The following is a 25,902-nucleotide window of genomic DNA, read 5'->3' on the forward strand; positions in this document are numbered from 1 at the left end:
CTGGAATATTTCCTTCCTGGGACCTTCCATTGCGGTGTTCCAATGGCCACAAATTTTCTAAAGGCCTCCGAGTCCACCATTTTATATAGCAGTAGTTGGCGGGCTAGCAGTTCCGACAAGCCAGTGGTCAGCCATTGGGCAAGAGGGTTATCCGGCGTCATCATCTTTTTACGCTCGAACATTTGGGCAACAGAAGCCTGCCTTTTGCCAGATAAATGTGAGGACGGCATGATGGAAGGCAGAATGGAGGACAAATAGGAGGAGAGAGGAGAAGGAGAAGAGGCTGGACGGTGAGCGCCTGGAGTGTGGCTTTTTGGGTTCTGATGGCGTTGCTCCCACTGGGCTTGGTGATGGGAAGCCAGTCGTCCCTAGGTGAGTGTTGGGCTTAACGCAACTTATTTGTTGACAGCAAAGGCTGCAGATGACAACACTATTGTCAGCAGCGGACATGTTAAAAAAAGCCCACACTGCGGAGCCATGTGCCGGCGTCCTGGGAGCGCCAGATGTGACTGTTCATGGTAGATGGCTCGCTCCTGATACATTAGCAGTCTGCTTTTTGCATCCTGTGCAATGTAAGTTCTGTCTGCTTCTCCTCCCTATCTGCTGGTCCATCTCTCCCTCTGAACTCCCCTCCTCTTCCTCTCTTGTGGGCACCCACGTGATGTCCATAGACACGTCATCATTGACGTCATCTTCCCCACCACTAACATTAGAGATCTCGGAGTAGGCAGAAACCTCCTTGGGCTGATCTGGGTACTGTCGTCAGTCTGCTGAGTGGCGGCTGTTGCTAACTCCTCTTCCTGATCTGATGTCATGAACAGCTGCGCATCAGAAATGTTTTGTAATGGATCGGAAAATAATTCCTGTGACACAAGCGGAGGGTATATGGTGGTGGTGGTGTTGGTGGTGGTGTCTTTGGGGGTACACACAGCAGAGAGTGAAGAGGGTGCAGATAGAGAGGATGAGGAGGGTGCATAAGCGGAAGGCTGAGTGAGCCACTCAACCAAGTCTGGTACGTCCTTTGACGTAATCGCACGCACCTTCTGCAACTTCCCACTTAGGCTATGGCCTGGTGCTCCTGCCCGACCCCGGGAAAATCTGTATGTATTATTTATAATTTGACGGTAAATTTTTGGGTGCAAGTCTAACCAGACTCGCCAAAATGCAGACAAGGCACAATTTACCTGATTTATAGTTACATGATACACTAAGGAACTTTTACTTTTGACCACAATTTTTTAATTGCAAATGTACTATTGTGAAGGATTGTACCATGAGGATGATCTGAGAGTATGCATCAAATCTGAGAATCCCATTATCCTAACCTGATGACTAAAGCTGTCCACATCATCTGTCGGGCGGGAGTATGAAGCTTCCCACACACATTAGAGTGTCAGCTGAACCCACAAGTATAATGTGTGGGGCCAGCTTTAGAATCAGGTCAGGTGGTCCAATATTGTATTATTACTAACATACCGGTATACTTCTTATCCATAGGCACAGCCAGATATAATAGAGAAAATATTAAAAATAGGCCCAACTCTTCCATGGCAAAGATCAGCAAATGATTTCAAGAAATGCAAAGGTTTTGATCATTACTGCCTTGTGTGCTCTCCCTCCTTCCTTAGCCTCTTACCACTCTACATTACACTGTCCACTGCCACCACTCCTTCTCCAATGTCTTTTCTCCTGCTCCATCTTGCATAGTGAACACTTACACCCCCTGACCCCTGAGATTCCTTGTACAGTTTTGGGGTCCTATAGTAATTTTTTTGTCCATTGGTGAGGAATGTAATTTTCTTGTGGTCCAACAGTGCTGTTAACAGCTCTCCTTTATGTAAGTGAGCAATCACAAAAAGCATTGCTAAGCCATCTATACAGATAGGTATCATCTGAACATTTCCCATTGCTACCATTTCCGATCCCGCTTTACTTTTACATTTATCATCAGAGGATAGAAGGAAGGCCCCCATATGCATGAGATCATCATCCAAACCCACTAAAAACAACAGATTTGGATGACATTTCTCTGACGTGTACTGTATGGGCTGCTTTTAGATGGCTGTATTGCTGGTGCATTTTACTGTCCACACTATGGCTGTACTGAACTGAACTTCGATCATCATAGGATCTTTTGAGGTCCAGGGGCTGCAAATACCTGAATGGACCTCAGGATGAAGCTGATTAAGCAGTTTCTTGTAGTAAAAATAAAGGCATACCTCAATGATAACAAAGCAATGATGATCAAATTGAATCTATAATGTTATCTATGTATTCAAAGCCCAATCTATATGATTTATAAAATCATATGATCATTCAAGTCTGTACTAAACTGATGGGTGCAGGGTAGTGGCATTGTGTCCAATTCTCTCTTTGTTCTCTCCCCTTCTCGCAGTGAATGCATGGATCCCTCCCCTCCTTTCTTGCCATTAACACTGTCAAAGAACAGCTACTCTACAGAAACACAGTTGCAGGTTGAGAAGAGAAGTACTGGATTCAATAAGCTCTGTAAAACAATGCCAGGATCTTACTCAGCAAACTATGATCGGTTGTGGTCCTCTGAATATTTCTTCTGGATTATTATGGATATACAGTAATAATTTTCCATGCATGATTAAAATGGCAAGTATTCCTAGGTTTCGCTGGTATTAGGACTGATTAATAGATATAAGTAGTAATCTGTAATTTTGCTGGGATGAGTGAGAAGGTTTTTTCCTCTCTGTACAGCGCTGTGGAATATGTTAGTGCTATATGGACTATATTTTATGCTCATTGTATTTAGAGCCTTTTCCATTGTAATATGCCGAACTATAGAAAGACAGGTTGGTTCTAAGGTTGTCAGTCTTACTTTGAAACTGTAAGAGCAGGAAGTTTAGTGTCAATCGTTGATAAATATTTTGGAATTAGAGAATGTGTGGCTTTTTTATGGAAATGTTCCATATGTCTTCTTTACTCCTTGTGTTAGCAAACTGTTAGCAGCAAGTAAAGAGCTGGTATTAGTCATTTAAGAGATAGTCTGTTGCTATGACTGACACTTGGAAAGTTCTTCCAATGCTATTTTAATTATCTCCGTGCACTAGAAAGGCAGATTGTGTTGTGGGAGTAATGTTTTCTACTGTTTCCAAAACACATTATAAATGATCAAGCCCTCTCTTTCCGTTCCCAGCTCCTGCCTTCCGTCACTAGCTGCAGGATTTTTTTTTTTCTCACTTGCATGCACATACTGCTTGATCGACAATACTACATCTAAGAAATGTTCCATTCGATGCAGACTCTAGGCATTCCACGCCCCTTTCAACACAGGCAAGCCTCATGTCAGCAGACAAAGGGTTACTCTGCAATCCATTCTGACATGAATTCAACAATGCTTCATTTTTTTTAGAAATTTGAATTGCATCTTTCAATATTCACAACATGCAGCATTGAAATTTTCAATTTGCTTTACTGGATCGTCCGTAACTTATTTTCATATGTAGAAATTTTTTTTCCAGGCGGTGATTGGATATACTAAAACATATCTCGAGCCAATGCAGTGCTGCATACAATTCAATGGCTGCTATGTACATGCTCCTCCTTCGTTTCCTTTCTGTTGCCAGCTAGATTTTACCTTAGCCTCTCTTGTCTGATGGAAAAAGAAATTACAAAACAACCTTGACTGCATCCTTCTTTTTTTCCAAAGGATTAGCTGCTCTGTATTCAAGATGTGCTGAGGGGAAAAGGGACGGCTTTCAGACAAGGCTTTTCTGCAATGATTCATCCAGCAGGTTACCGTGTTTTGCAAGTAGGAATTCTGCATCTCCTTCCTTTGTGGCTGCTTGTAACCCTTACATATGCACAGTTCCGATACTCTATCAATGAGGAGCTAAACAGGGGTGAAATTGTTGGGAATATCGCTAAGGATCTTGGAACGGATGTGGCAAAACTAGTAGCTGCTAATCTCCAGGTACTTTCTGATTCCGATTCCCAATATTTCTCGATAAATGTAAACAATGGAGCCATATTGGTGAATGACAGGAATAGACAGGGAGCTGCTTTGTGGACAGAGTATTACATGTATTTTAAATCTAAAATTTGCAATAGAGAATCCAGTAGAAGTGTACAGGATTGAGGTTGAGATATTAGATATAAATGATAATTCACCTCGATTCCAGAGTGAAGAGCTGACTTTAAAAATAAATGAGTTGGCTTCCCCCGGTGCTAGGTTTTTAATTCCAAATGCACAGGATCCAGATATTGGTTCTAATGCATTGCAGGAATACCATCTTAGCCCAAGTGAAAATTTTGCTCTCATTGTTAAAAAACGCACTGATGGTAGCAAATTTCCAGAATTAGTTCTGGAAAAGGCTCTGGATAGGGAACAGACAGCCGTCCACCATCTGGTACTCAAAGCAGAGGATGGTGGGGTACCATGCAGATCGAGTACCATGAAGATCACAATTATTGTCCTAGATGCCAATGATAATCACCCAGCATTTGACCAGCCTTCCTATAATGTCCAGCTAAAAGAAAATGCCCCTAAAAACTCTCTAGTCATAAAACTTAATGCCACAGATTTAGATGAAGGGCCTAATGGAGAAATTGAATACTTTTTTAGCAGCCACAACTCAGAAGCCTTAAGCAATATTTTTCAGCTTAATTCAGAAACTGGTGAAATCCGAGTACTTGGAAATTTAGATTTTGAAGAGATTTCAGTTTATGAGATTGATATTGAGGCTAGAGATAAAGGAAGCCCCATTATGGAAGAGCATTGCAGTGTAATTGTCCATATTATTGATGTAAATGACAATACTCCTGAAATGACTATAAGTGCATTTTCTAGTTCAGGTCCCAGAAGACTCACCAGCTGGGACAGTAGTTGCCGTAATCACCATAAAGGACAGAGATCATGGTGATAATGGCAGGGTACAGTGCCAAGTAGACAAGAATCTTCCTTTCACAGTCAGGGAAGATTTTGAGCACCAGTTTTCTTTGATTACAAGTGATAACTTAGACCGCGAAAGTGTTTCTGAATACGAAATAACCATTACCGCAAAGGATATGGGGAATCCCCCTCTTTCCACTGTGAAAATTATATCGGTTGCAGTTTCTGATGTAAACGATAACACCCCCCAATTTGTTGAACCGGTTTATGAAGTCTTTGTGGAAGAAAATAACAAAGCTGGTGAGTTACTTTGTACTGTTTCTGCCACGGACCCAGACTTGGACCAGAATTCACGTCTCTCTTATTCCATATTACAAAACCCTAAAGAGGACTATGCCAGTTCATCTCATATATATATCAATTCCGAAAATGGACAGGTCTACCTTAAATTTCCTCTAGATTATGAAAGAATTAATTATTTCCAATTTCAGATAGAAGTTTCTGATGCTGGCTCTCCGCCTCTTAGAAATAAGACTGTGGTACATGTTTTTGTTCTAGATCAAAATGATAATTCTCCAGTAGTTGTATTTCCAGTAATTGGAGCCAATTCTGTTGCTCAATGTAAGATTCCACGTTCTACTGGCCCAAATGTTATGGTAAGCAAGTTATCTGCAGTAGACCATGATTCAGGAAGGAATGCATGGCTTTCCTATAACTTACTTGAAGCAACAGATCCTACCCTATTTAGCATTGTTATGAGAACTGGTGAAATAAGAACTAAACGTGCAATCCAAGATGTTGATCCTAATGTACATGAACTCCTTCTACTTGTGAAAGATTCGGGAGAACCCTGTTTATCAACCTCAGTAACAGTGATGATGACTTTAGAAGACAAAGACCTAGAAGTTTCCCAGGGTGTAAAAGACCATTCCAAAAAAAGGAATATTTCTAGTCTCACCTTGTATCTGATTGTTTGTTTGATTGTGATTTCCGTCATCTCACTAATTGGTTTGGCAGCCCTTGGAATTAAAATTCACAAATGTGAGAACAAGAATTTTCCTCTCTGTTGTCGGCAAAATCAAAAGAAAGCTGTGGTAGCAGGATCCAAGCTTCATGGAACTTTTCAGCTACACCCCAGCCTTTGCAATACCATAATAGGAGTTCGAGTGGATTGTGCTGGAAATATCCCATCAAATCGAAGGGTCAGAACATGTTTCTCCCCAGTCTCAGATATTAGTGAGTTTATGTTTATGAGGCCACCTCATGTCACTGCTAGCTCCTCCTCCCCGGGAATACTGGTTCCAGATCCTAACTTCTCCATTGCTTCCAATGAGGTGAGCTCCCAGTATTTGCCATTACTTGAAACCAAAGTCAAACAAGATGAATGTCATTAAGTTTTCTATATTTCATCGTTCATGGCATCTGTGAGCAGTGTGGTGAACATATATACAGTCCATTTTTATCATCAAAGGTCATTACGCCATAGTCTCCGCTCTAAGAAAGACAGGAAGCATACATTGACATTAAAAGAAGAAATCCAGGTCAAATCAAATTAATAATAAATTATTGTCAGCATGACATAAATTAGAAGCTACTATAGCTTTCATTTGGGTGACATTGTTCTTAGTAGACATCAAGGCCTATATATTGACATTTAATATCAGAACTTTTGGCATGTCAAGTGCAGCTTAATATGAGCAATTATGAAACAAAAAAACATTTTTTATTAATTTATAGATATTTAGGTGTTGTGTATGTATGTATATATATATATATATATATATATATATATATACACACACATCTATATATATTTACAGGATGTACATAGTGTCTTGATCATTTTCACATACTTATTAAGGGTAAAGCAAAACATAAAGAATTTGTACAGGACTAAGGCCTAAGGTCTAAGCCAAATTTTTGAATGCATTCCAGATATTTTACTCTAACATCAAAGTGCCTAAACAAGACTAAGGAAATACATTTTAAGGACAAATCGAGATGGGATAAGGGTGATACTAACAATCTTTTGTTAACTTAATGGTGGATACTCACTAAATTTACTAAACAAATGTAAGGTAAGGGACATTTTTAAAGGTTGAGCAACTCATATTGAGTCTTGTGCTGTAATTTACAAGCTAGAAATTCACAGAATTACATTATCTAAATGGAAGTGTAGTCACTGTAGATAGATAATAATGGATCTAGTTGATAAAGGGTAAAATGATAATCTGATCCGTACAGAATCAGTAGTTTAGGGACTTAATCCCACATAGCTTCTGCACATAAAATATTTTCTTCAATCATCCATGATAATTATTTAAGTTAGAATTACATGTGATCAGTCCCAAGAATTTTCCAAGCAATGATATTTCACAGTCCATAGTCATTTGTGTCAAGTCTGACTGCTAAATATGTTCCTTATGGACAATGATACTTGCCAAGATGAAGTCTAAAATTAGATTTTTCACTGCGGATTGTCAATCTGGAATATTGTACTTAACAAACTTCTTGCCAATAAGAAGGATGAAAGTCACCAGATCTTGTTGGGTTTTGGATCTTGATTAAACAACTGACTGACTGATGTATCTTTATCTTCTGTCTATAAACCTGCAGCACTTTTTAGAGTGCCTTATTAAAGTTGGTACTGTATTGGATAAGAAAGAGACTTTTTGAGGAATACACACCAGCAAAATTGCCATAATTACAATGTAATCAACAAGGCGTACAGAAGTACAATGTCATGTGTTTCGGTCTGTTCTCACAGACCCAGACTTGTTTGTAAAGTTTTTAGTGAGTCCAGATTAACATACAAGCATCTATTGAAGACCAAACAATGGGGTAAGAGACATCATGATTCATGAAATTCTTATTTATTTTGTCATACAAAAATCATATATGTGCTCTACATTTTCTTACATTCATAATAAAGCATTTTCATATTTCCTTTGTGTCAATTGAGTGTGTGGAACATCGTTTTTTCATCCTGTTTTACATATTTCTGATGATGCTCGTAAGTTGTTACAATAATGGAAATGTTTTTATATACCTGATATTTCTTAAAGTGCACCTATACACTGGAAAGGCAGTTTGTGGATTTATCTAAGAGTAAAGCCTGATTAAGATCAGATTAATGGTTGTCATCAACTAATCAGGAACCTATACAGGAAATGGCACATTATATGTGCACGTGTAGACTTTACGGTGAGCTATTCCCTACACAGTTTCAAGGGTAAGTTATGGCAACCATTGATCAGGACCTGAACAGGCAGGCAGGTTAGGCCTGTCAAAAAACATTGACTGAGCCTCCTTGTCAGTTGAGGTCATATAGGTGAGACTTTAGGACCATGTGGCCACGTCTATTCTAGGATCTAGCTGTATGACAAAGAGGTTGTACGACATTAGAAAACATAATCTACCTTTTTTGGAAATGGCACACCATGGATTATTGACTGTGATAATGATGATGATGTCACTGCTTAGACTGAAGTTATATTATCATAATACTCATCCAGTATAAAACCTGTGTGTATAGATAAGAGAAAAAAAACTCTGTAATGCTAATTGTACAGTGTAATCATACATACATTTATCCATTTCAACAACAGAATCTGTCATCCATAACATAGTGGAACATGACCACAAATTATGTCTATCTATATTTCTATCTATCTACAGTACCGATCTATCTCCTATCTATCTCCTATCTATATTTCTATCTATCTATCTATCTAGATTCCATTTTAGAATAAATTTGTATTCGATAATAAGTGTAATCAATAAGAAGGTGATTTTATATGCAGTATGTTAAATTATTCTGTTTTACAAACTATAACCTCATCTAAACATCAAACCATGTCTGCACAAGCACTAGATAACCGGCAATCAGTATTTTACACATTCTATTCGGTATTTGACTTTATTAATTAGAATTGTTTCGATGCTTGTGTTTTGAAAAGATGACAACAGCATAGTTGACAACTGTCTGAATTTGCTGGGACTCCCCCTGATTTTCAGAGACAGTCCTTGTAAATCCGCCCTGTCCCTGGCCAAAATGGGTGGGGTTAACACAAACATAAGTGGGTGTTTCTGGTGGGCTCAGGGGCGTTCCCAGGGAGGGTATTATATGCCTCAATTTTACCAACTGAAGAGTTGGTAAGTATTCAACAGGACATGGCAACTATTATTGCTTCTAGATCCTTTTCTACAGTCCTTAATGAGAACCTATCACCATGAAATGCAGTGCGGGAAGCATGTTATAGAGCAGGAAAGGCTGAGCAGATTGATATAAGGTTTTGTTGGAAAAGATTTAGCAAAACTTGCAACCTTATACAATTTGAATCACTGCTCTTTCTGAGCTCAAAATGTCCCATGTGGCTATTATCAGGGATTCATAGCATTTCCCATGTAAGTGTGTACACAGAGATAGCTGGTAAGTGGTAATCACTGATAAGACTGCCCCTGTGTACAACTGAACCCAGAAATGACAATCTATAAATGACAAGTAGTGAATCTTTTCCCACAAAAGCTGTATATCAATCTGCTCAGCTCCTCCTGCTTATAACATGCTGCCTGTTGACTGCACTGCATTTAAAAACTTATTTTATCTACCGGTATATTCTTTTTTCACACGCATAATCTAGTGGAAGTTGTTGGCACCCATGGAAGTTGATTATAGTCACCAAAAGAAGACAATTTAAATGGACAGTTTATAGCTGGGAATTCACATTGTAATGTATATCCTGTGTCAGCCGGGCAGACCATTACCAATATCACATAAGAAAGCAAATAGAACTGGAATGTATTCTCTTCTCTAGAAACAAATGAGATCAGGTTTGTGTCTTGTTATTCTACATCTTTAAGACACAAATCAAATAAAGCTGCTGAAAACCAATTATCATGCTGCATTTACACAGCCTGATGGGGCAGGCAATTATCAGGAAGGAACTGTTTCTTCCCGATAATTGTCTGCTCCTCTGTGGAGGCAAAGAGCTGCATTTTACATGCAGTGATCAAGCATTTGTATGAACATTCATTCCCGACATTCTGCCTGACAATCAGGCAGTGTAAATCCAGCATAAGTTGTTCTGAATGAAAAAAAATTATATAATTTATTTTTTTACATTTCTTGGTACCCCTGCAATCAGTTAGGGAGGTCCTACCTCTTCCTGTTGTCATGGCACAGCTATGACATGTACTCCAGAGTCATGTGACAGCAACAATTAATGGCCAGCCACAATGGTGATGTCAAAGTAGTACTGGACTACAACAACAGCCAAGGATTCCAGTTATTACTAACACTGGAATGGAACCAAAGCTAAAATGTTAGTATATTAGAACCATTTTTTACTTTTTTAAATTCTATTGTTTCTGAAGGGGTCAAAAACAAATTGCTACTATCTTTTTTGCCTCAGGAAAATAGCATTTTTAATTAATTCATTTCTTGATGTAGCTGCTGAGACAGCCACATCCGATTCCTTTATCATCAGCCAATTTCAAGGCTATTCTCACTAAAACGCCACATGAATATTTATGGTAATTTTTGGAACATACGACAGAGCTCTAGAACTACAACGCCGTGTTTCAGTTGCAACATCATACAACAATTTCTGTGCAATTCATAGATGTCACTGTATTAAATATCCAATATTAATATAACTTACACATGACATGTAGGAAAATATGCTATGTTTTAACAAAGGATGGTAAGATTGCAGTGATGTCAGATCTGTGAAAATAGTTATTGCCCAATATATGTCATATTACAGAGGAATTATCCCCTAGTAGTATTGCTTCTAAGACATAAAGCACTGTACAGGTCACCATAAGCTGGTACACAGAGTTGCTGTGGCGCTGGACTGCTTGTGGTGTGCTATTGCCTCCTGCACACTGCCCCCTACTTTATGATGCCCTCACTAAGAGGAGTCACGGCATTCAAAGAAGTGTCACGTTATCCTTGAGCTCCTGTTCTCCCCATCCACCTGCAGATGATTGGCAGTTCTGTCAAATGTCAGGCAGGAAGAGGGGGAGCTCATGAATAAGTCTGACTCTTCTGGCAGTCCGTGAGTCCTCTCAGGCATGCGCTATTAAACAGCGTTAAATAGCAGTGAAATTAGCATGTCTGTCACCATGGTATTCTGCCCGCAGTGACAGTAGCAAAAAGGAGGTGACAGGTTCCCTTTAAAGGGACACTAAAGCCAGAAAAAAGCATAATCTACTAAGGAAAGTTTGTCATTCTGCTTGGGCATCTTCAAACTGCTACAGAAATCAGTTTTGGCAGAATTCCTGCAGTCAGATAAGTGCCTCATTCCTCCCTGCCTCCCCATCTTCAGCTGGAGACAGGCTGCTATCAGGTTATGTGCACTATACTGCAGGGATACTAGACAGTACCAGTGCACTAAAGAATGTGCTATCCAGCTTTCCCAGGTGTCAGAATGTCAGGTTTGCATATATAGGCAGGAAGGATTTGTCACTGTCACTGTCACTGTATCTGACAACCATCAGTGTGGGAAAGCTGGATTACAAGTCTTATGGATATGTACACACTACCTGGATAATGTTACCCTTACATTATGCAAATAACCCAGCTTTACCAGGACCCAGAAAGGCAAATCTGCCAAGATATGGCACTATTTAGGAGTGAGGAGAGGGATTTTTCTTGGTACATTTAGTATTCTGCAGTCCATTACAGTTCCTCATAGTAGTAACCCAGCTGTCCTAGGACCCTGAAAGGGAAATATGCCAAATGATGGCACTATTTAGGAGTGAATAAGGAAATTTATTTGGTATATAGATTTGGTATTATGCAGTCTATTACAGCTCCACATGGTTGTAACCCAACTTTCCCAGGATCTTGAAAGGCAAAACTACCTAGCTATGGCATTATTTGGTAGTGAGGCGTAGTGTTGAGTGAACCCGAACTGTAAACTGTACCCGGACCCGAACCTGAACTTTGCCCGAAAAGTTTGGGTTCGAGTTCGATGTTTGGGCATTTAATAAAGCTTTTGAAAGGCTACAGGGCAGCAAACCAACAAGCTTTTAAGCTGTCGGTACTTAAAAGCATTCACAGCCATCCCTAGTAATGGCATGACTGAGGGCCACCGCAGCACATCTTTAAATGAAGGGAAATTTGAAATTCAGCAATTTGTGAAAGTGGTGCAACAACTTCTGCAATGGAGGCCATATTTGGTATATACAGTTGCAAGAAAAAGTATGTGAACCCTTTGGAATGATATGGATTTATGCACAAATTGGTCATAAAATGTGATCTGATCTTCATCTAAGTCACAACAATAGACAATCACAGTCTGCTTAAACTAATAACGCACAAAGAATTAAATGTTACCATATTTTTATTGAACACACCATGTAAACATTCACAGCGCAGGTGGAAAAAGTATGTGAACCCTTGGATTTAATAACTGGTTGAACCTCCTTTGGTAGCAATAACTTCAACCAAACGTTTCCTGTAGTTGCGGATCAGACATGTACAACGGTCAGGAGTAATTCTTGACCTTTCCTCTTTACAGAACTATTTCAGTTCTGCAATATTCTTGGGATGTCTAGTGCGAATCGCTTTCTTGAGATCATGCCACAGCATCTCAATTGGGTTGAGGTCAGGACTCTGACTGGGCCACTCCAGAAGGCGTATTTTCTTCTGTTTAAGCCATTCTGTTGTTGATTTACTTCTATGCTTTGGGTCATTGTCCTGTTGCAACACCCATCTTCTGTTGAACTTCAGCTGGTGGACAGATGGCCTTAAGTTCTCCTGCAAAATGTCTTGATAAACTTGGGAATTTATTTTTCCTTCGATTATAGCAATCCGTCCAGGCCCTGACGCAGCAAAGCAGCCCCAAACCATGATGCCCCCACCACCATACTTCACAGTTGGGATGAGGTTTTGATGTTGGTGTGCTGTGCCTCTTTTTCTCCACACATAGTGCTGTGTGTTTCTTCCAAACAACTCAACTTTTGCTTCATCTGTCCAAAGAATATTTTGCCAGTACTGCTGTGGAACATCCAGGTGCTCTTGTGCAAACTGTAAATGTGCAGCAATGTTTTTTTTGGACAGCAGTGGCTTCCTCTGTGGTATCCTCCCATGAAATCCATTCTTGTTTAGTGTTTTACGTATCGTAGATTCGCTAACAGGGATGTTAGCATATGCCAGAGACTTTTGTAAGTCTTTAGCTGACACTCTAGGATTCTTCTTCACCTCATTGAGCAGTCTGCGCTGTGCTCTTGCAGTCATCTTTACAAGACGACCACTCCTAGGGAGAGTAGCAGCAGTGCTGAACTTTCTAACATTTATAGACAATTTGTCTTACCGTGGACTGATGAACAGCAAGGCTTTTGGAGATACTTTTTAACCCTTTCAGCTTTATGCAAGTCAACAATTCATAATCGTAGGTCTTCTGAGAGCTCTTTTGTGCGAGGCATCATTCACATCAGGCAATACTTCTTGTGAAAAGCAAACCCAGAACTGGTGTGTGTTTTTTATAGGGCATGGCAGCTGTAACCAACACCTCTAATCTCATCTCATTGATTGGACTCCAGTTGGCTGACACCTCACTCCAATTAGCTCTTGGAGATGTCATTAGTCTAGGGGTTCACATACTTTTTCCACCTGCACTGTGAATGTTTACATGGTGTGTTCAATAAAAACATGATAACATTTAATTATTTGTGTGTTATTAGTTTAAGCAGACTGCGATTGTCTATTGTTGTGACTTAGATAAAGATCAGGTCACATTTTATGACCAATTTGTGCAGAAATCCATATCATTCCAAAGGGTTCACATACTTTTTCTTGCAACTGTATATTAATATATATTCTGTATACACTATATTCGTAAATATAATATCAAGACAACCATGCATATAAACTATTTATGTAGTTTGGTCTCCAGCTTACAGTTCACAGCCGTGTGCGGGCCGTGGAACCGCGGCCTGGATCCCTCCTGAGAGCAGGAGCGCACGGCGTCACTGGTTGCTATGACGCCGTGCGCTCCCTGCTGCCGCCGCAATACAGTAGTACACTGGTATGATCTATACCAGTGTATTACTGTACTGTGCCGGCAGCAGGGAGCGCACGGCGTCATAGCAACCAGTGACGCCATGCGCTCCTGCTCTCAGGAGGGATCCAGGCCGCGGTTCCACGGCCCGCACACGGCTGTGAAACACGGCCGTGTGCATGGGGCCTTATACACACAAATGCATTGGGAACACTACACATTCTATTCTAAATCAAAACATGAAGACAAATATATCAAATTTATGTTGTTCCTCAAAAATAAATTGAAGAAAAGTTAATATTAGACTGTTCAAAAAAATTGCAGTGTTTGTATTCGTCTTTACAAACTCAAACATTCACTATATAAACTGAAATTTGCTCTCCTTTGAATCACTTAACTAATACTTGTATAACCACTGTTTCTGAGAACTGCTGTACATCTGTGTTGCATGGACTCAACCAACTTCTGGCTCCTGTGAACAGGTATTCCAGCCCAGGATGATTGGACTACATTCCACAGTTCTTCTCTATTTCTTGGTTTTGCCTCAGAAACTGCATTTTTTATGTCACCCCACAAGTTTTCGATTGGATAAAGATCCGGGAATTGGGCTGCCCACTCCATAAAGTCAATCTTGTTGGTCTGAAACCAAGATGTTGCACGTTTACTGGTGTGTTTGGGGTTGTTGTCTTGTTGTAACACCCATTTCAAGGGCATTTCCTCTTCAGCATAAGGCAGCATGACCTCTTCAAGTATTCTGATGTATTCAAACAGATCCATGATCCCTGGTATGCGATAAATAGGCCCAATACCTTAGTATGAGAAACATCCCCATATCATGATGCTTGTACCACCATGCTTCACTGTCTTCACAGTGTACTCTGGCTTGAACTCAATGTTTGGGGGTCGTCTGACAAACTGTCTCCGGCCACTAGACCCAAAAAGAACAATCTTACTTTCATAGGTCCACAAAGTGTCTCTTTAGGCCAGTCAATGTGCTTTTTGGCAAATTGTAACCTCTTCAGCACATGAGTTTTTTTCAACAGTGGGACTTTGGGGGGGCTTCTTGCTGATAGATTGGCTTCACATAGGTGTCTTCTAATTGTAACAGTACTCACAGGGAACTTTAGACCTTCTTTGATCTTCCTGGAGCTGATTGTTGGCTGAGTCCTCGTCATTTTGGCTATACTTCTATCCATTTGAATGGTAGTTTTTCTCTTTCTTCTCCTTGTTTTTCTTTGGTTGCCATTTTAAAGCATTTGCAATCATTTTAGTTGAGCAGCCTATCATTTTCTACACTTCTTTATATGTTTTACCCTCTCCAATCAACTTTATAATCAAGGTACGCTGTTTTTCTGAACAATGTCTGGAACAACCCTTTTTCCTCTGAATTTCAGAGAGAAATGCACTGTAACCAGCATGTACAACATTTGCTGCCTTCCTTCCTTAAATAAGGGCAATAATTGCCACCTGTTTTTCAAAGAATAAATGACCTCACTTATTGAACTCCACACTGCTATTATTTTGAACATGTACCTTTCAATTAGTGATTGAATTACACAGAATCAGCAGCATGCATGTCATGACTGTTGGGTCAGTTGGATTTCTATTACTCTACTACACATGCTAGTAATATATTTGCCATGTAGAATTATCATTTCTACCAAAAACAGTAATTGATCAGGTTAGTGATGTCTGACTGCTATTATTTTGAACACAACTGTACTTCCACATGGTACTCAACATTCTAAGGCTACTTTCACACCTGCGTTTAGGTGCGGATCCGTCTGGTATCTGCACAGACGGATCCGCACCTATAATGCAAACGCTTAGATCCGTTCAGAACGGATCCATTTGCATTACCATGAACAAAATTTTTATTTATTTTTTTGTTCATGATAATGCAAACGGATCCGTTTTGACTTTACATTGAAAGTCAATGGGGGACGGATCCGTTTGAAAATTGAGCCATATAGTGTCAAATTCAAACGGATCCGTCCCCGTTGACTTCCATTGTAAGTCTGGACGGATCCGTTTGCCTCCGCACGGCCAGGCGGACACCCGAACGCTGCAAGCAGCGTTCAGGTGTCCGCCTGCTGAGCGGATGCCAAACGCTGCCAGACTGATGCATTGTGAGCGGATCCGCATGCACTCAGAATGCATTAGGGCTGGACGGATCCGTTCGGGGCCGCTTGTGAGAGCCTTTAAACGGAACTCACAAGCGGAGCCCCGAACGCAAGTGTGAAAGTAGCCTAAAGCTGCTGAAAAATTACCATTGTGTAACTGGGCAGATTAGCTATTCAGCTGTATGGACTATGGGTACTACTATGTACATATACTACAGCTGGTACTATGTTTGGAGATGCTACCAAATCTATTTGGCACTATTAGTAACTAGGGGATTCCTTCCAACAAAATGACCATGCTTACTGTGTGGACAAAGATTATCTAGACTAAATCCAGCCCCGTCTTCTTAAACTTCCTGGGTCACGAACACTAGCATCAGAGGAGGAGAAAGCGGAGGAGAAATCACGGCTGAAGTCTGAGATAACAATGTGCTGCTTTTCTAGTTTATTTTTCATGGTCTGCAATTGTGATACCGGCAAAACCAAAACAAAGACACACAAGGAGATTATGTAACTTTTTTAGGTTTTCTTTTTTCTTTGTTTGGATTCTGGGTTTAGTAGCAGTTTAAAGTTCAATAAATTACCATATTTTTCGCCCTATAAAACGCACCTGCCCATAAGACACACCTAGGTTTTTGAGGAGGAAAATAAGTAAAAAATATTTTGAACCAAAAGGTGTGCTTTTGGTTGGTTTTAAACTAATGGTGGTCTGTGGATGACACTATTATGGGGGATCTGTGGATGACACTGTTATGGAGGGGATCTGTGGATGATGCACTGTTATGGGGGATGAGTGGATGGCACTGTTATGGGGGATCTGTGGATGACACTATTATGGGGGATCTGTGGATGACACTGTTATGGAGGGGATCTATGGATGACACTGTTATGGAGGGGATCTATGGATGACGCACTGTTATGGAGGGGATCTGTGGATGACGCACTGTTTTGGGGGATCTGTGGATGGCACTGTTATGGGAGATCTGTGGATGGCATTGTTATGGGGGATCTGTGCATGACACTATTATGGGGGGTATCTGTGGATGATACTGTTATGGGGAGGGATCTGTGGATGACACTACTATGGGGGATCTGTGGATGACACATACAGTACAGACCAAAAGTTTGGACACACCTTCTCATTTAAAGAGTTTTCTTTATTTTCATGACTATGAAAATTGTAGATTCACTCTGAAGGTATCAAAACTATGAATTAACACATGTGGAATTATAAACATAACAAAAAAGTGTGAAACAACTGAAAATATGTCATATTCTAGGTTCTTCAAAGTAGCCACCTTTTGCTTTGATTACTGTCTTGCACACTCTTGGCATTCTCTTGATGAGCTTCAAGAGGTAGTCACCTGAAATGGTCTTCCAACAGTCTTGAAGGAGTTCCCAGAGATGCTTAGCACTTGTGGCCCTTTTGCCTTCACTCTGCGGTCCAGCTCACCCCAAACCATCTCGATTGGGTTCAGGTCCGGTGACTGTGGAGGCCAGGTCATCTGGCGCAGCACCCCATCACTCTCCTTCATGGTCAAATAGCTCTTACACAGCCTGGAGGTGTGTTTGGGGTCATTGTCCTGTTGAAAAATAAATGATGGTCCAACTAAACGCAAACCAAATGGAATAGCATGCCGCTACAAGATGCTGTGGTAGCCATGCTGGTTGAGTATGCCTTCAATTTTGAATAAATCCCCAACAGTGTCACCAGCAAAGCACCCCCACACCATCACACCTCCTCCTCCATGCTTCACGGTGGGAACTAGGCATGTAGAGTCCATCCGTTCACCTTTTCTGCGTCGAACAAAGACACAGTGGTTGGAACCAAAGATCTCAAATTTGGACTCATCAGACCAAAGCACAGATTTCCACTGGTCTAATATCCATACCTTGTGTTTTTTAGCCCAAACAAGTCTCTTCTGCTTGTTGCCTGTCCTTAGCAGTGGTTTCCTAGCAGATATTCTACCATGAAGACCTGATTCACATAGTCTCCTCTTAACAGTTGTTCTAGAGATGTGTCTGCTGCTGGAACTCTGTGTGGCATTGACCTGGTCTCTAATCTGAGCTGCTGTTAACCTGCGATTTCTGAGGCTGGTGACTCAGATGAACTTATCCTCCGCAGCAGAAGTGACACTTGGTCTTCCTTTCCTGGGGCGGTCCGCATGTGAGCCAGTTTCTTTGTAGTGCTTGATGGTTTTTGTGACTGCACTTGGGGACACTTTCAAAGTTTTCCCAATTTTTCGGACTGACTGACCTTCATTTCTTAAAGTAATGATAGCCACTTGTTTTTCTTTACTTAGCTGCTTTTTTCTTGCCATAATACAAATTCTAACAGTCTATTCAGTAGGACTATCAGCTGTGTATCCACCTGACTTCTCCACAACGAAACTGATGGTCCCAACCCAATTTTTAAGGCAAGAAATCCCACTTATTAAACCTGACAGGGCACACCTGTGAAGTGAAAAACATTTCAGGTGACTACCTCTTGAAGCTCATCAAGAGAATGCCAAGAGTGTGCAAAGCAGTAATCAAAGCAAAAGGTGGCAACTTTGAAGAACCTAGAATATGACATATTTTCTGTTGTTTCACACTTTTTTTGTTATGTATATAATTCCACATGTGTTGATTCATAGTTTTGATGCCTTCAGTGTGAATCTACAATTTTCATAGTCATGAAAATAAAGAAAACTCTTTGAATGAGAAGGTGTGTCCAAACTTTTGTACTGTATATAGCATCTTTGCTATATATGTGTCATCCACAGATCCCCCCATAAGATTGTCCTTGTGTAAATATTGACCCACCAATACAAGGGGTGGTGGCCAGCAACTTGTGTTGGAATCGTGGCAGGGTCCGGTGCAGTCACTGTTCTCTATTACACCGGGCCTCGCTCACAGCAGTATTTATTAAGTGAAGTCATGGGTAAAGCTTTGTTAATGTACAGCAATCCTCTGCAGCAGTAGCGCACGTAGTATTCACTATGAATCTCCCGTAGCAGGTAGGGTGGCCGGCAGATTAATATTGCTCACTCCGTCATGCGCCTGCTCCGCCTGCTTCATTCATAAAGTGGGAGAAGCATGGGCGTGAGGAAGTGAGTGACTGGCCAGCCTGCCTGCTAAAGGAGTTTTGTAGGGAGTACTACGTGCACTACTGCTGCAGAGGATTGCTATAACTTAACAAAGCTTTACCCATGACTTCACTTAATAAATACTGCTGTGAGCGGGGCCCGGTGTAATAGAGAACAGTGACTGCACTGGGCCCCGCTGCGATTCCAACACAAGTTGCCGGTCTCCAGCCCCTCCTCACTCCCCGCTGATACATTGCAGGCCATGCTGTGCAGCATTGTGAACGGCGATATATCAGTGCAAAGTAAAAATGTCAGCATTCACCACATAAGACGCCCTGCCATTCCCCCCCCCCACTTTTGGATCTTATAAGGTGAAAAATACGGTACCCCATGCAAGCCACATTTTGAGTGTTTTCTATGAGTCATTTACAGGGCAGCACTAATTTTAGAAGAACGTTTTATTTAAAAAAAATGCAACTATTTATCTACAGAGTAAGGATTTGAATCTAGGGTAGGGCTCAAACACTATATATCTGTGGCACTGTCATCAATAATAAACATCACCCACCTACAACTTTTACTTTAACTTGGGCTCTAATCTGCAACCTGAAGAGTGTCCTCTAGCTCCAGGGCTGGAAGCGCAACGCAAAATAGCTTTCTTCAGAGTTTCTTGATTTCAGGTAAAAATGTAAAATTTTATTTGCAGAGGTACAGTATCCTAAAGTTGCCGTGAAAGTTGTTATTCTTGATACCTGTAGCTTGATAACTGCAGAACATGTAGATGTTTCAGGACACAGTTTGAAAAAAAGAAATGGGTACCGTTATAAGATTTGAAGAGTTCATCATCCTAACAAGTCATCCTCAAAAACATCATCCATATGTAGGACAAATTTCAAGCGGAAACTGCAGTCACAGTTCCATCATTTTTTCTGGGCAGGACAGTAGTTTCTTACAGAGGATTACTGTAATAGATTCCAGTAGCGCCAGATGAACCTGTCAAGGCTTGGCCTTGGTGTCCATAGTTTTGACTGGAAGAATAGTGCTTCATCTTATGTACAGTTTGAAAGAGGCTCAGAAAAAATACTAATGTGAACATAGCCTTATATGGGCATGGGTGAAAATGAGGGACACTCTTCAAAATGATTACAATGTAAAAAAATTAGTACGTTGCATTGATCCATTTATCCTATAAAGAAAAAGAAGGCACTGCTTCCGATGGCCATTCTGATTTCCACCTATAATCTGTGTGTTCTCTGACTGTATAAATATTTTCTGGCTCCATTCATTTGAAAAGAAAATTGACAAGTTGCATGCTGCAAAATTGTCTGCATGGATCAACGGTTGGTGCTGAAAAACTAAAGTGTAAATTGCACCATTTACTTAATGGGTCTGTGTGCTATGTGGTAGCATTCTGAACAGCAAAAAGACAGAATTACTGCCATCTGAATTAGGTCTTAGTCATCAGTTCAGTCATACATGCTTTTTAGTGATAGTTTGAGAGATATACTGTATAAAAAAAATTGATGAAATTTGGAGTACCCTTGTCAATAGCTTTTCAATAACATAAATTTGTCATAGATAGTGTTGAGCGTGAATATTCGAATAGCAAATTTTTATCTCAAATATCGCAACTTCGAGAATTTGCTAATATTTCGAATATAGTGCTATATATTCGTTATAGCGAATATTCATCTTTTTTTCCCATCTGAACACGATTCCTCCCTGCTTCTTGCTTGTGGGCCAATGAGTCATTGGCCCTAACAAGCAACTTAAGCAGGAAGGATTTATGACTTTAGATGGGAAAAATGACGAATATTCTAAAAAACTAATATATAGCAATTGTGGGGGTTTGCTCTGGTAGGCAGATGGTAGCGGTGGCAGTATAGAGGCTCAGGAGACAGGCTTTGTGTCCAAACCGTGCTCTTTTATTCACTCCAGTGCATCACATCAAAACTGTGCAATTCACACAACAGCAATGTCCATAAACCCCACCTCCCACAAAGGATCCCTAAACACTGCAGGTGTCTTGGTGCCTGTTCACACAGTCTCTCACATCCGTGGTCAGTACTACACCTTGTCATGGGGCGGGTTTGTCCAAGTTCATGCAAGTTAGACAGGCCACGTGTCGGCCTGGACAAGGGATTGGCTCCGGCCACAGGATCCCTTCTTTTGGTCCTTCGCTGAGCCTGCAGCAATTGGGCAGTCCTTGGTAGACGAGCGGACTACAGCGCTCAGCCGACCGAGCGATCAGCCTCCCATACAGCTTCCTGCAGTGAGACAGGAGACCACACTTCATCAGCCGCCCCACAGTCAGTGAGCATCAAACCTATATTCACAGCCCTGGGTGTAGCAGGCAGACCACACCCAGCAAGCATAGTGAAGGATTAACTCCTTCCCTACCCAACTAAGGCCAGAGAAAACCAACCTGCCAGGATCAGTGTAGACTGACACAAACAACTGAAACCCGTCCACCCGTGGTGGTCCGTGGGGAACAGACAGCCACCCTGCTCTTACTCCACCAGGGCCACGACCCCCGGTGGTACGTATCTTCCATCCACTACCACTCCAGACATTCTCTTACACACTATATCGAATATATTTGTTTTTTAGAATATTCGTCTTTTTTTCCCCAATCTGTACAGTTGTTCCACTTCGGCATACTCCTCCCCGACAAGCGTTCCCGTCACCATGGGAACGCCTGGGGGTTAGAATATACCATTGGATCTGAGTTTTCAAGATCTCAGTGAGATCGGGAAAACTCAGATCCAATGGTATATTCTAACCCCCAGGCGTTCCTATGGTGACGGCAACGCTTGTCGAGGAGGAGTATGCCGAAGTGGAACAACTGTATAGATTGAAAAAAACAAAAAACTGATATTCTAAAAAACTAATATATAAATAATGCTGTATATTTGTTTTTTATAATATTCTTAATATTCTAAAACAAGAATATATAGCAATATAGCGAATATTCGAAAAAAATAATGTAGAGCAATTTAGCTAATATACTGCTATAATCTTCTTTGTCTAATAGTTGAAATTTTTTTCTCATCTGAAGTCCAGATTTGCAAAAAATTATGACGAATAATCTGAAAAACAAATATAGCTATATTGCTCTATATATTAGTTTTTTAGAATATTCGTCATTTTTTTCCATCTGAAGTCATGATTCCTCCCTGCTTAAGCAGTGAGGAATCATGACTTCAGATGGAAAAAATGATGAATATTCTAAAAAACGAATATATAGCACTATATTCTATAGTGCTATACATTCGTTTTTGACCCACGCCTGTATTGATTGTGTAATATTCACATATTACGCGATCATTACCTTGCCGATTTTTTTTGTAAAAAACAAAGTTGAATATAACGAATATTCAAATTCGTGAATATTCGACAAACTATTCACAAAATATTGCAAATTCGAATATGACCCCCTGCCGCTCATCACTAGTCATAGAGCAAAAAAATGCATCAACAGCTGCAAGTAAGACCTTTTTCATAAAGAAGCAGTCATTTAAATTTAAGATTGAACTATACTACAGACTTTAGAGCCATGTGCAGTACATAACTTAGAAGACATTTAAGACTGGCTATACACAGGGCCGGCCTTTGGGGTGTGCGGGCTGTGCGGCCGCACAGGGCGCCATAGCAACAGGGGCGCCGGGCGGACGACAGCTCGCAATGTAATATGGGCAGGCGAGGCGGCACTTATGTTTTCCCACGGGGCGGGCCCCCCGCCCCCTCCATCTCCCCCTCCCCTGTATTCAGCAGGGGGCGCCCGGCGCCCGTTGCGGTTTAAAAAAAAACCAACTTGCTTATATAAGTTTGGGCGGCTGGCGGCGCCCCTCATTCTGCGCCGCCTGAGTGGCTGAGGCTGAGCGCTTGCCGCTCTAAAGAATCCTGCCTGCGCTTGCTGTGTGCTGTTAATGTAGCGTGGCCGAGCTCTGTTCGATCCGCGGTACAGGAGCTTTTGTTTCCTGTACCCGGCCGGACTGACAGGAAGTGCTCACTTAGTGTGCACTTCCTGTCAGTCCGGCCGGGTACAGGAAACAAATGCTCCTGTACCGCGGATCGAACAGAGCTCGGCCACGCTACACTAGAGGTGGAGGTGGGAGTAGAATGAGTCTGAGAGTGAAAAGGGGGAGGGGGGAAGAAATAATAAGTGATGGGGGGGAATAATTAATGATGGGGGGGGAATAATTAATGATGGGGGGGAGAATAATGAGAGTGATAGGGGGGAGAATAATGAGAGTGATGGGGGGGAAATAATGAGAGTGATGGGGGGGGAAATAATGAGAGTGATGGGGGGGAAATAATGAGAGTGATGGGGGGGGGAATAATGAGAGTGATGGGGGGGGAAATAATGAGAGTGATGGGGGGGGAGAATAATGAGAGTGATGGGGGGGAAATAATGAGAGTGATGGGGGGGAAATAATGAGAGTGATGGGGGGGAGAATAATGAGAGTGATGGGGGGGAGAATAATGAGAGTGATGGGGGGGAGAATAATGAGAGTGATGGGGGGGAGAATAATGAGAGTGATGGGGGGAGAATAATGAGAGTGATGGGGGGGAGAATAATGAGAGTGATGGGGGGGAGAATAATGAGAGTGATGGGGTGGGGAGAATAATGAGAGTGATGGGGGGGAGAATAATGAGAGTGATGGGGGGGGAGAATAATGAGAGTGATGGGGGGGGAGAATAATGAGAGTGATGGGGGGGAGAATAATGAGAGTGATGGGGGGGGAGAATAATGAGAGTGATGGGGGGGGAGAATAATGAGAGTGATGGGGGGGAGAATAATGAGAGTGATGGGGGGAGAATAATGAGAGTGATGGGGGGGAGAATAATGAGAGTGATGGGGGGGGAAAATAATGAGAGTGATGGGGGGGGGAATAATGAGAGTGACGAGGGAAGGGGGGGGGGGAAGAGAGTGACAATGGAGTCCCCAGAGCCAGACTGCAGCCAGAGTCCAGATCATCTTATTGTCCTGGTGGTAAGTAGACAATGCAATATGTTTATTATTTAATTGTTTAGTTATTAATACTACATTGGAAACTAATTTTCTCAGCTGGACACCGGCCGACTCTGCGCATGCGCTGGGAGCCTCACCAGCGGTTAGGGTAGGGAAAAAGCACTGGCCCGTACGTAAATTTTTCCCTTCCCTAACCGCTGGTGAGGCTCCCAGTGCATGCGCAGTGTCGGCCGGTGTTCAGCTGAAAACATCCATCCGATCACTGCGCCTGCGCATTGGCCCATAGTTTTTCCCTACCCTAACCGCCGGCGAGGCTCCTGGCGCATGCGCATTCTGCTGTGAAATTTCCCTAACCTGTCGTTGTGCGCCTGCGCGGCGCTGCACACCTCCTCAGGTCATGTTCGGTGCGACCGGAAGTGACGAGGGTAGGGAAATCTCACGAACTAGGGAAGTATAACATTACACCGGCCTTTGGGGTGTGAGGGCTGGTAACTACTTGGTTGGATAGTCAGCCAGCCTATGCCATGATGCCAGCAACAAGCAGTTTTTTTTTTTTTTTTGGGGGGGGGGGGCGCCACAAGGTTAGCTCGCACAGGGCGCCTGAACACCTAAGGCCGGCCCTGGCTATACATATCTATCATAGGTGTGCACACGGGGTGTGCTGGGTGTGACTGGGCACACCCTAATCAAGCCAGTTGGCCGGCAAATACAAATGAAGTGCTTCCATTTTGAAAGCGCTCATTAGTACCAGAGGACCAGGAAGCAGTGAACGCTCTGTACTTAGTGCTTCCTGGTCCTCGGCTGTCGGCTGTGCAGGTCTGTGCACAGCGTGAGGCGCTTTGTAACATCACGCTGTGTGCGCCAGTTCAGAGTGCACAGCCGAGAGCCGACATCAGGAGGAATAAAATCGTGGGTGGCGAGGAGCAGAGAGGTAAGTTGTTTTTTATTTTATTAAAAATGAGGCTGCTGGGGGTATAATAGGGGCTAATGAGAGGCATAATGGAAGCTAATGAGAGGCATAATGGAGGCTAATGAGAGGCATAATGGTGGCTAATGAGGCATATGGGGGCTAATGAGAGGCATATGGGGGCTAATGAGAGGCATAATGGGGGCTAATGAGAGGCATAAGGGCTGATAATGGGGGCTAATGGCATAAAGGCTATATATATATATATACATCCAGGTCCATAAATATTGGGACATCGACACAATTCTAACATTTTAACTGCAGACTGTCAGCTTTAATTTGAGAGTATTTACATCCAAATCAGATGAATAGTGTAGGAATTACAACAGTTTGCATATGTGCCTCCCACTTGTTAAGGAACCAAAAGTAATGGGACAGAATAATAATCATAAATCAAACTTTTACTTTTTAATACTTGGTTGCAAATCCCTTGCAGTCAATTACAGCCTGAAGTCTGGAACACATAGACATCACCAAACGCTCGGTTTCATCCCTGGTGATGCTCTGCCAGGCCTCTACTGCAACTGTCTTCAGTTCCTGCTAGTTCATGGGGCATTTTCCCTTTAGTTTTGTCTTCAGCAAGTGAAATGCATGCTCAATCGGATTCAGGTCAGGTGATTGACTTGGCCATTGCATAACATTCCACTTCTTTTCCTTAAAAAACTCTTTGGTTGCTTTTGCAGTATGCTTTGGGTCATTGTCCATCTGCACTGTGAAGAGCCGTCCAATGAGTTCTGAAGCATTTGGCTGAATATGAGCAGATAATATTGCTTGAAACACTTCAGAATTCATCCTGCTGCTTTTGTCAGCAGTCACATCATCAATAAATACAAGAGAACCAATTCCATTGGCAGCCATACATGCCCACGCCATGACACTACCACCACCATGCTTCAC

The 25,902-nt window shown here is 41.8% G+C and overlaps 1 protein-coding gene across 1 annotated transcript in view; it reads left to right on the forward strand.

Annotated features, from left to right (window-relative positions):
* The first annotated feature begins 3,748 nt into the window (after positions 1–3,748).
* The window catches only part of LOC122926437 (protocadherin gamma-C5-like), an 82,092-nt gene continuing 59,938 nt past the window's right edge, over positions 3,749–25,902 (forward strand). The window contains 3 exon segments of the mRNA XM_044277814.1: positions 3,749–4,015; positions 4,017–4,823; positions 4,825–6,195. Coding sequence (XP_044133749.1) covers positions 3,749–4,015; positions 4,017–4,823; positions 4,825–6,195 — 2,445 coding nt within the window.

The sequence above is a fragment of the Bufo gargarizans genome, chromosome 2 (genome assembly GCF_014858855.1).
Source record: "Bufo gargarizans isolate SCDJY-AF-19 chromosome 2, ASM1485885v1, whole genome shotgun sequence".
Taxonomy (NCBI): domain Eukaryota; kingdom Metazoa; phylum Chordata; class Amphibia; order Anura; family Bufonidae; genus Bufo; species Bufo gargarizans.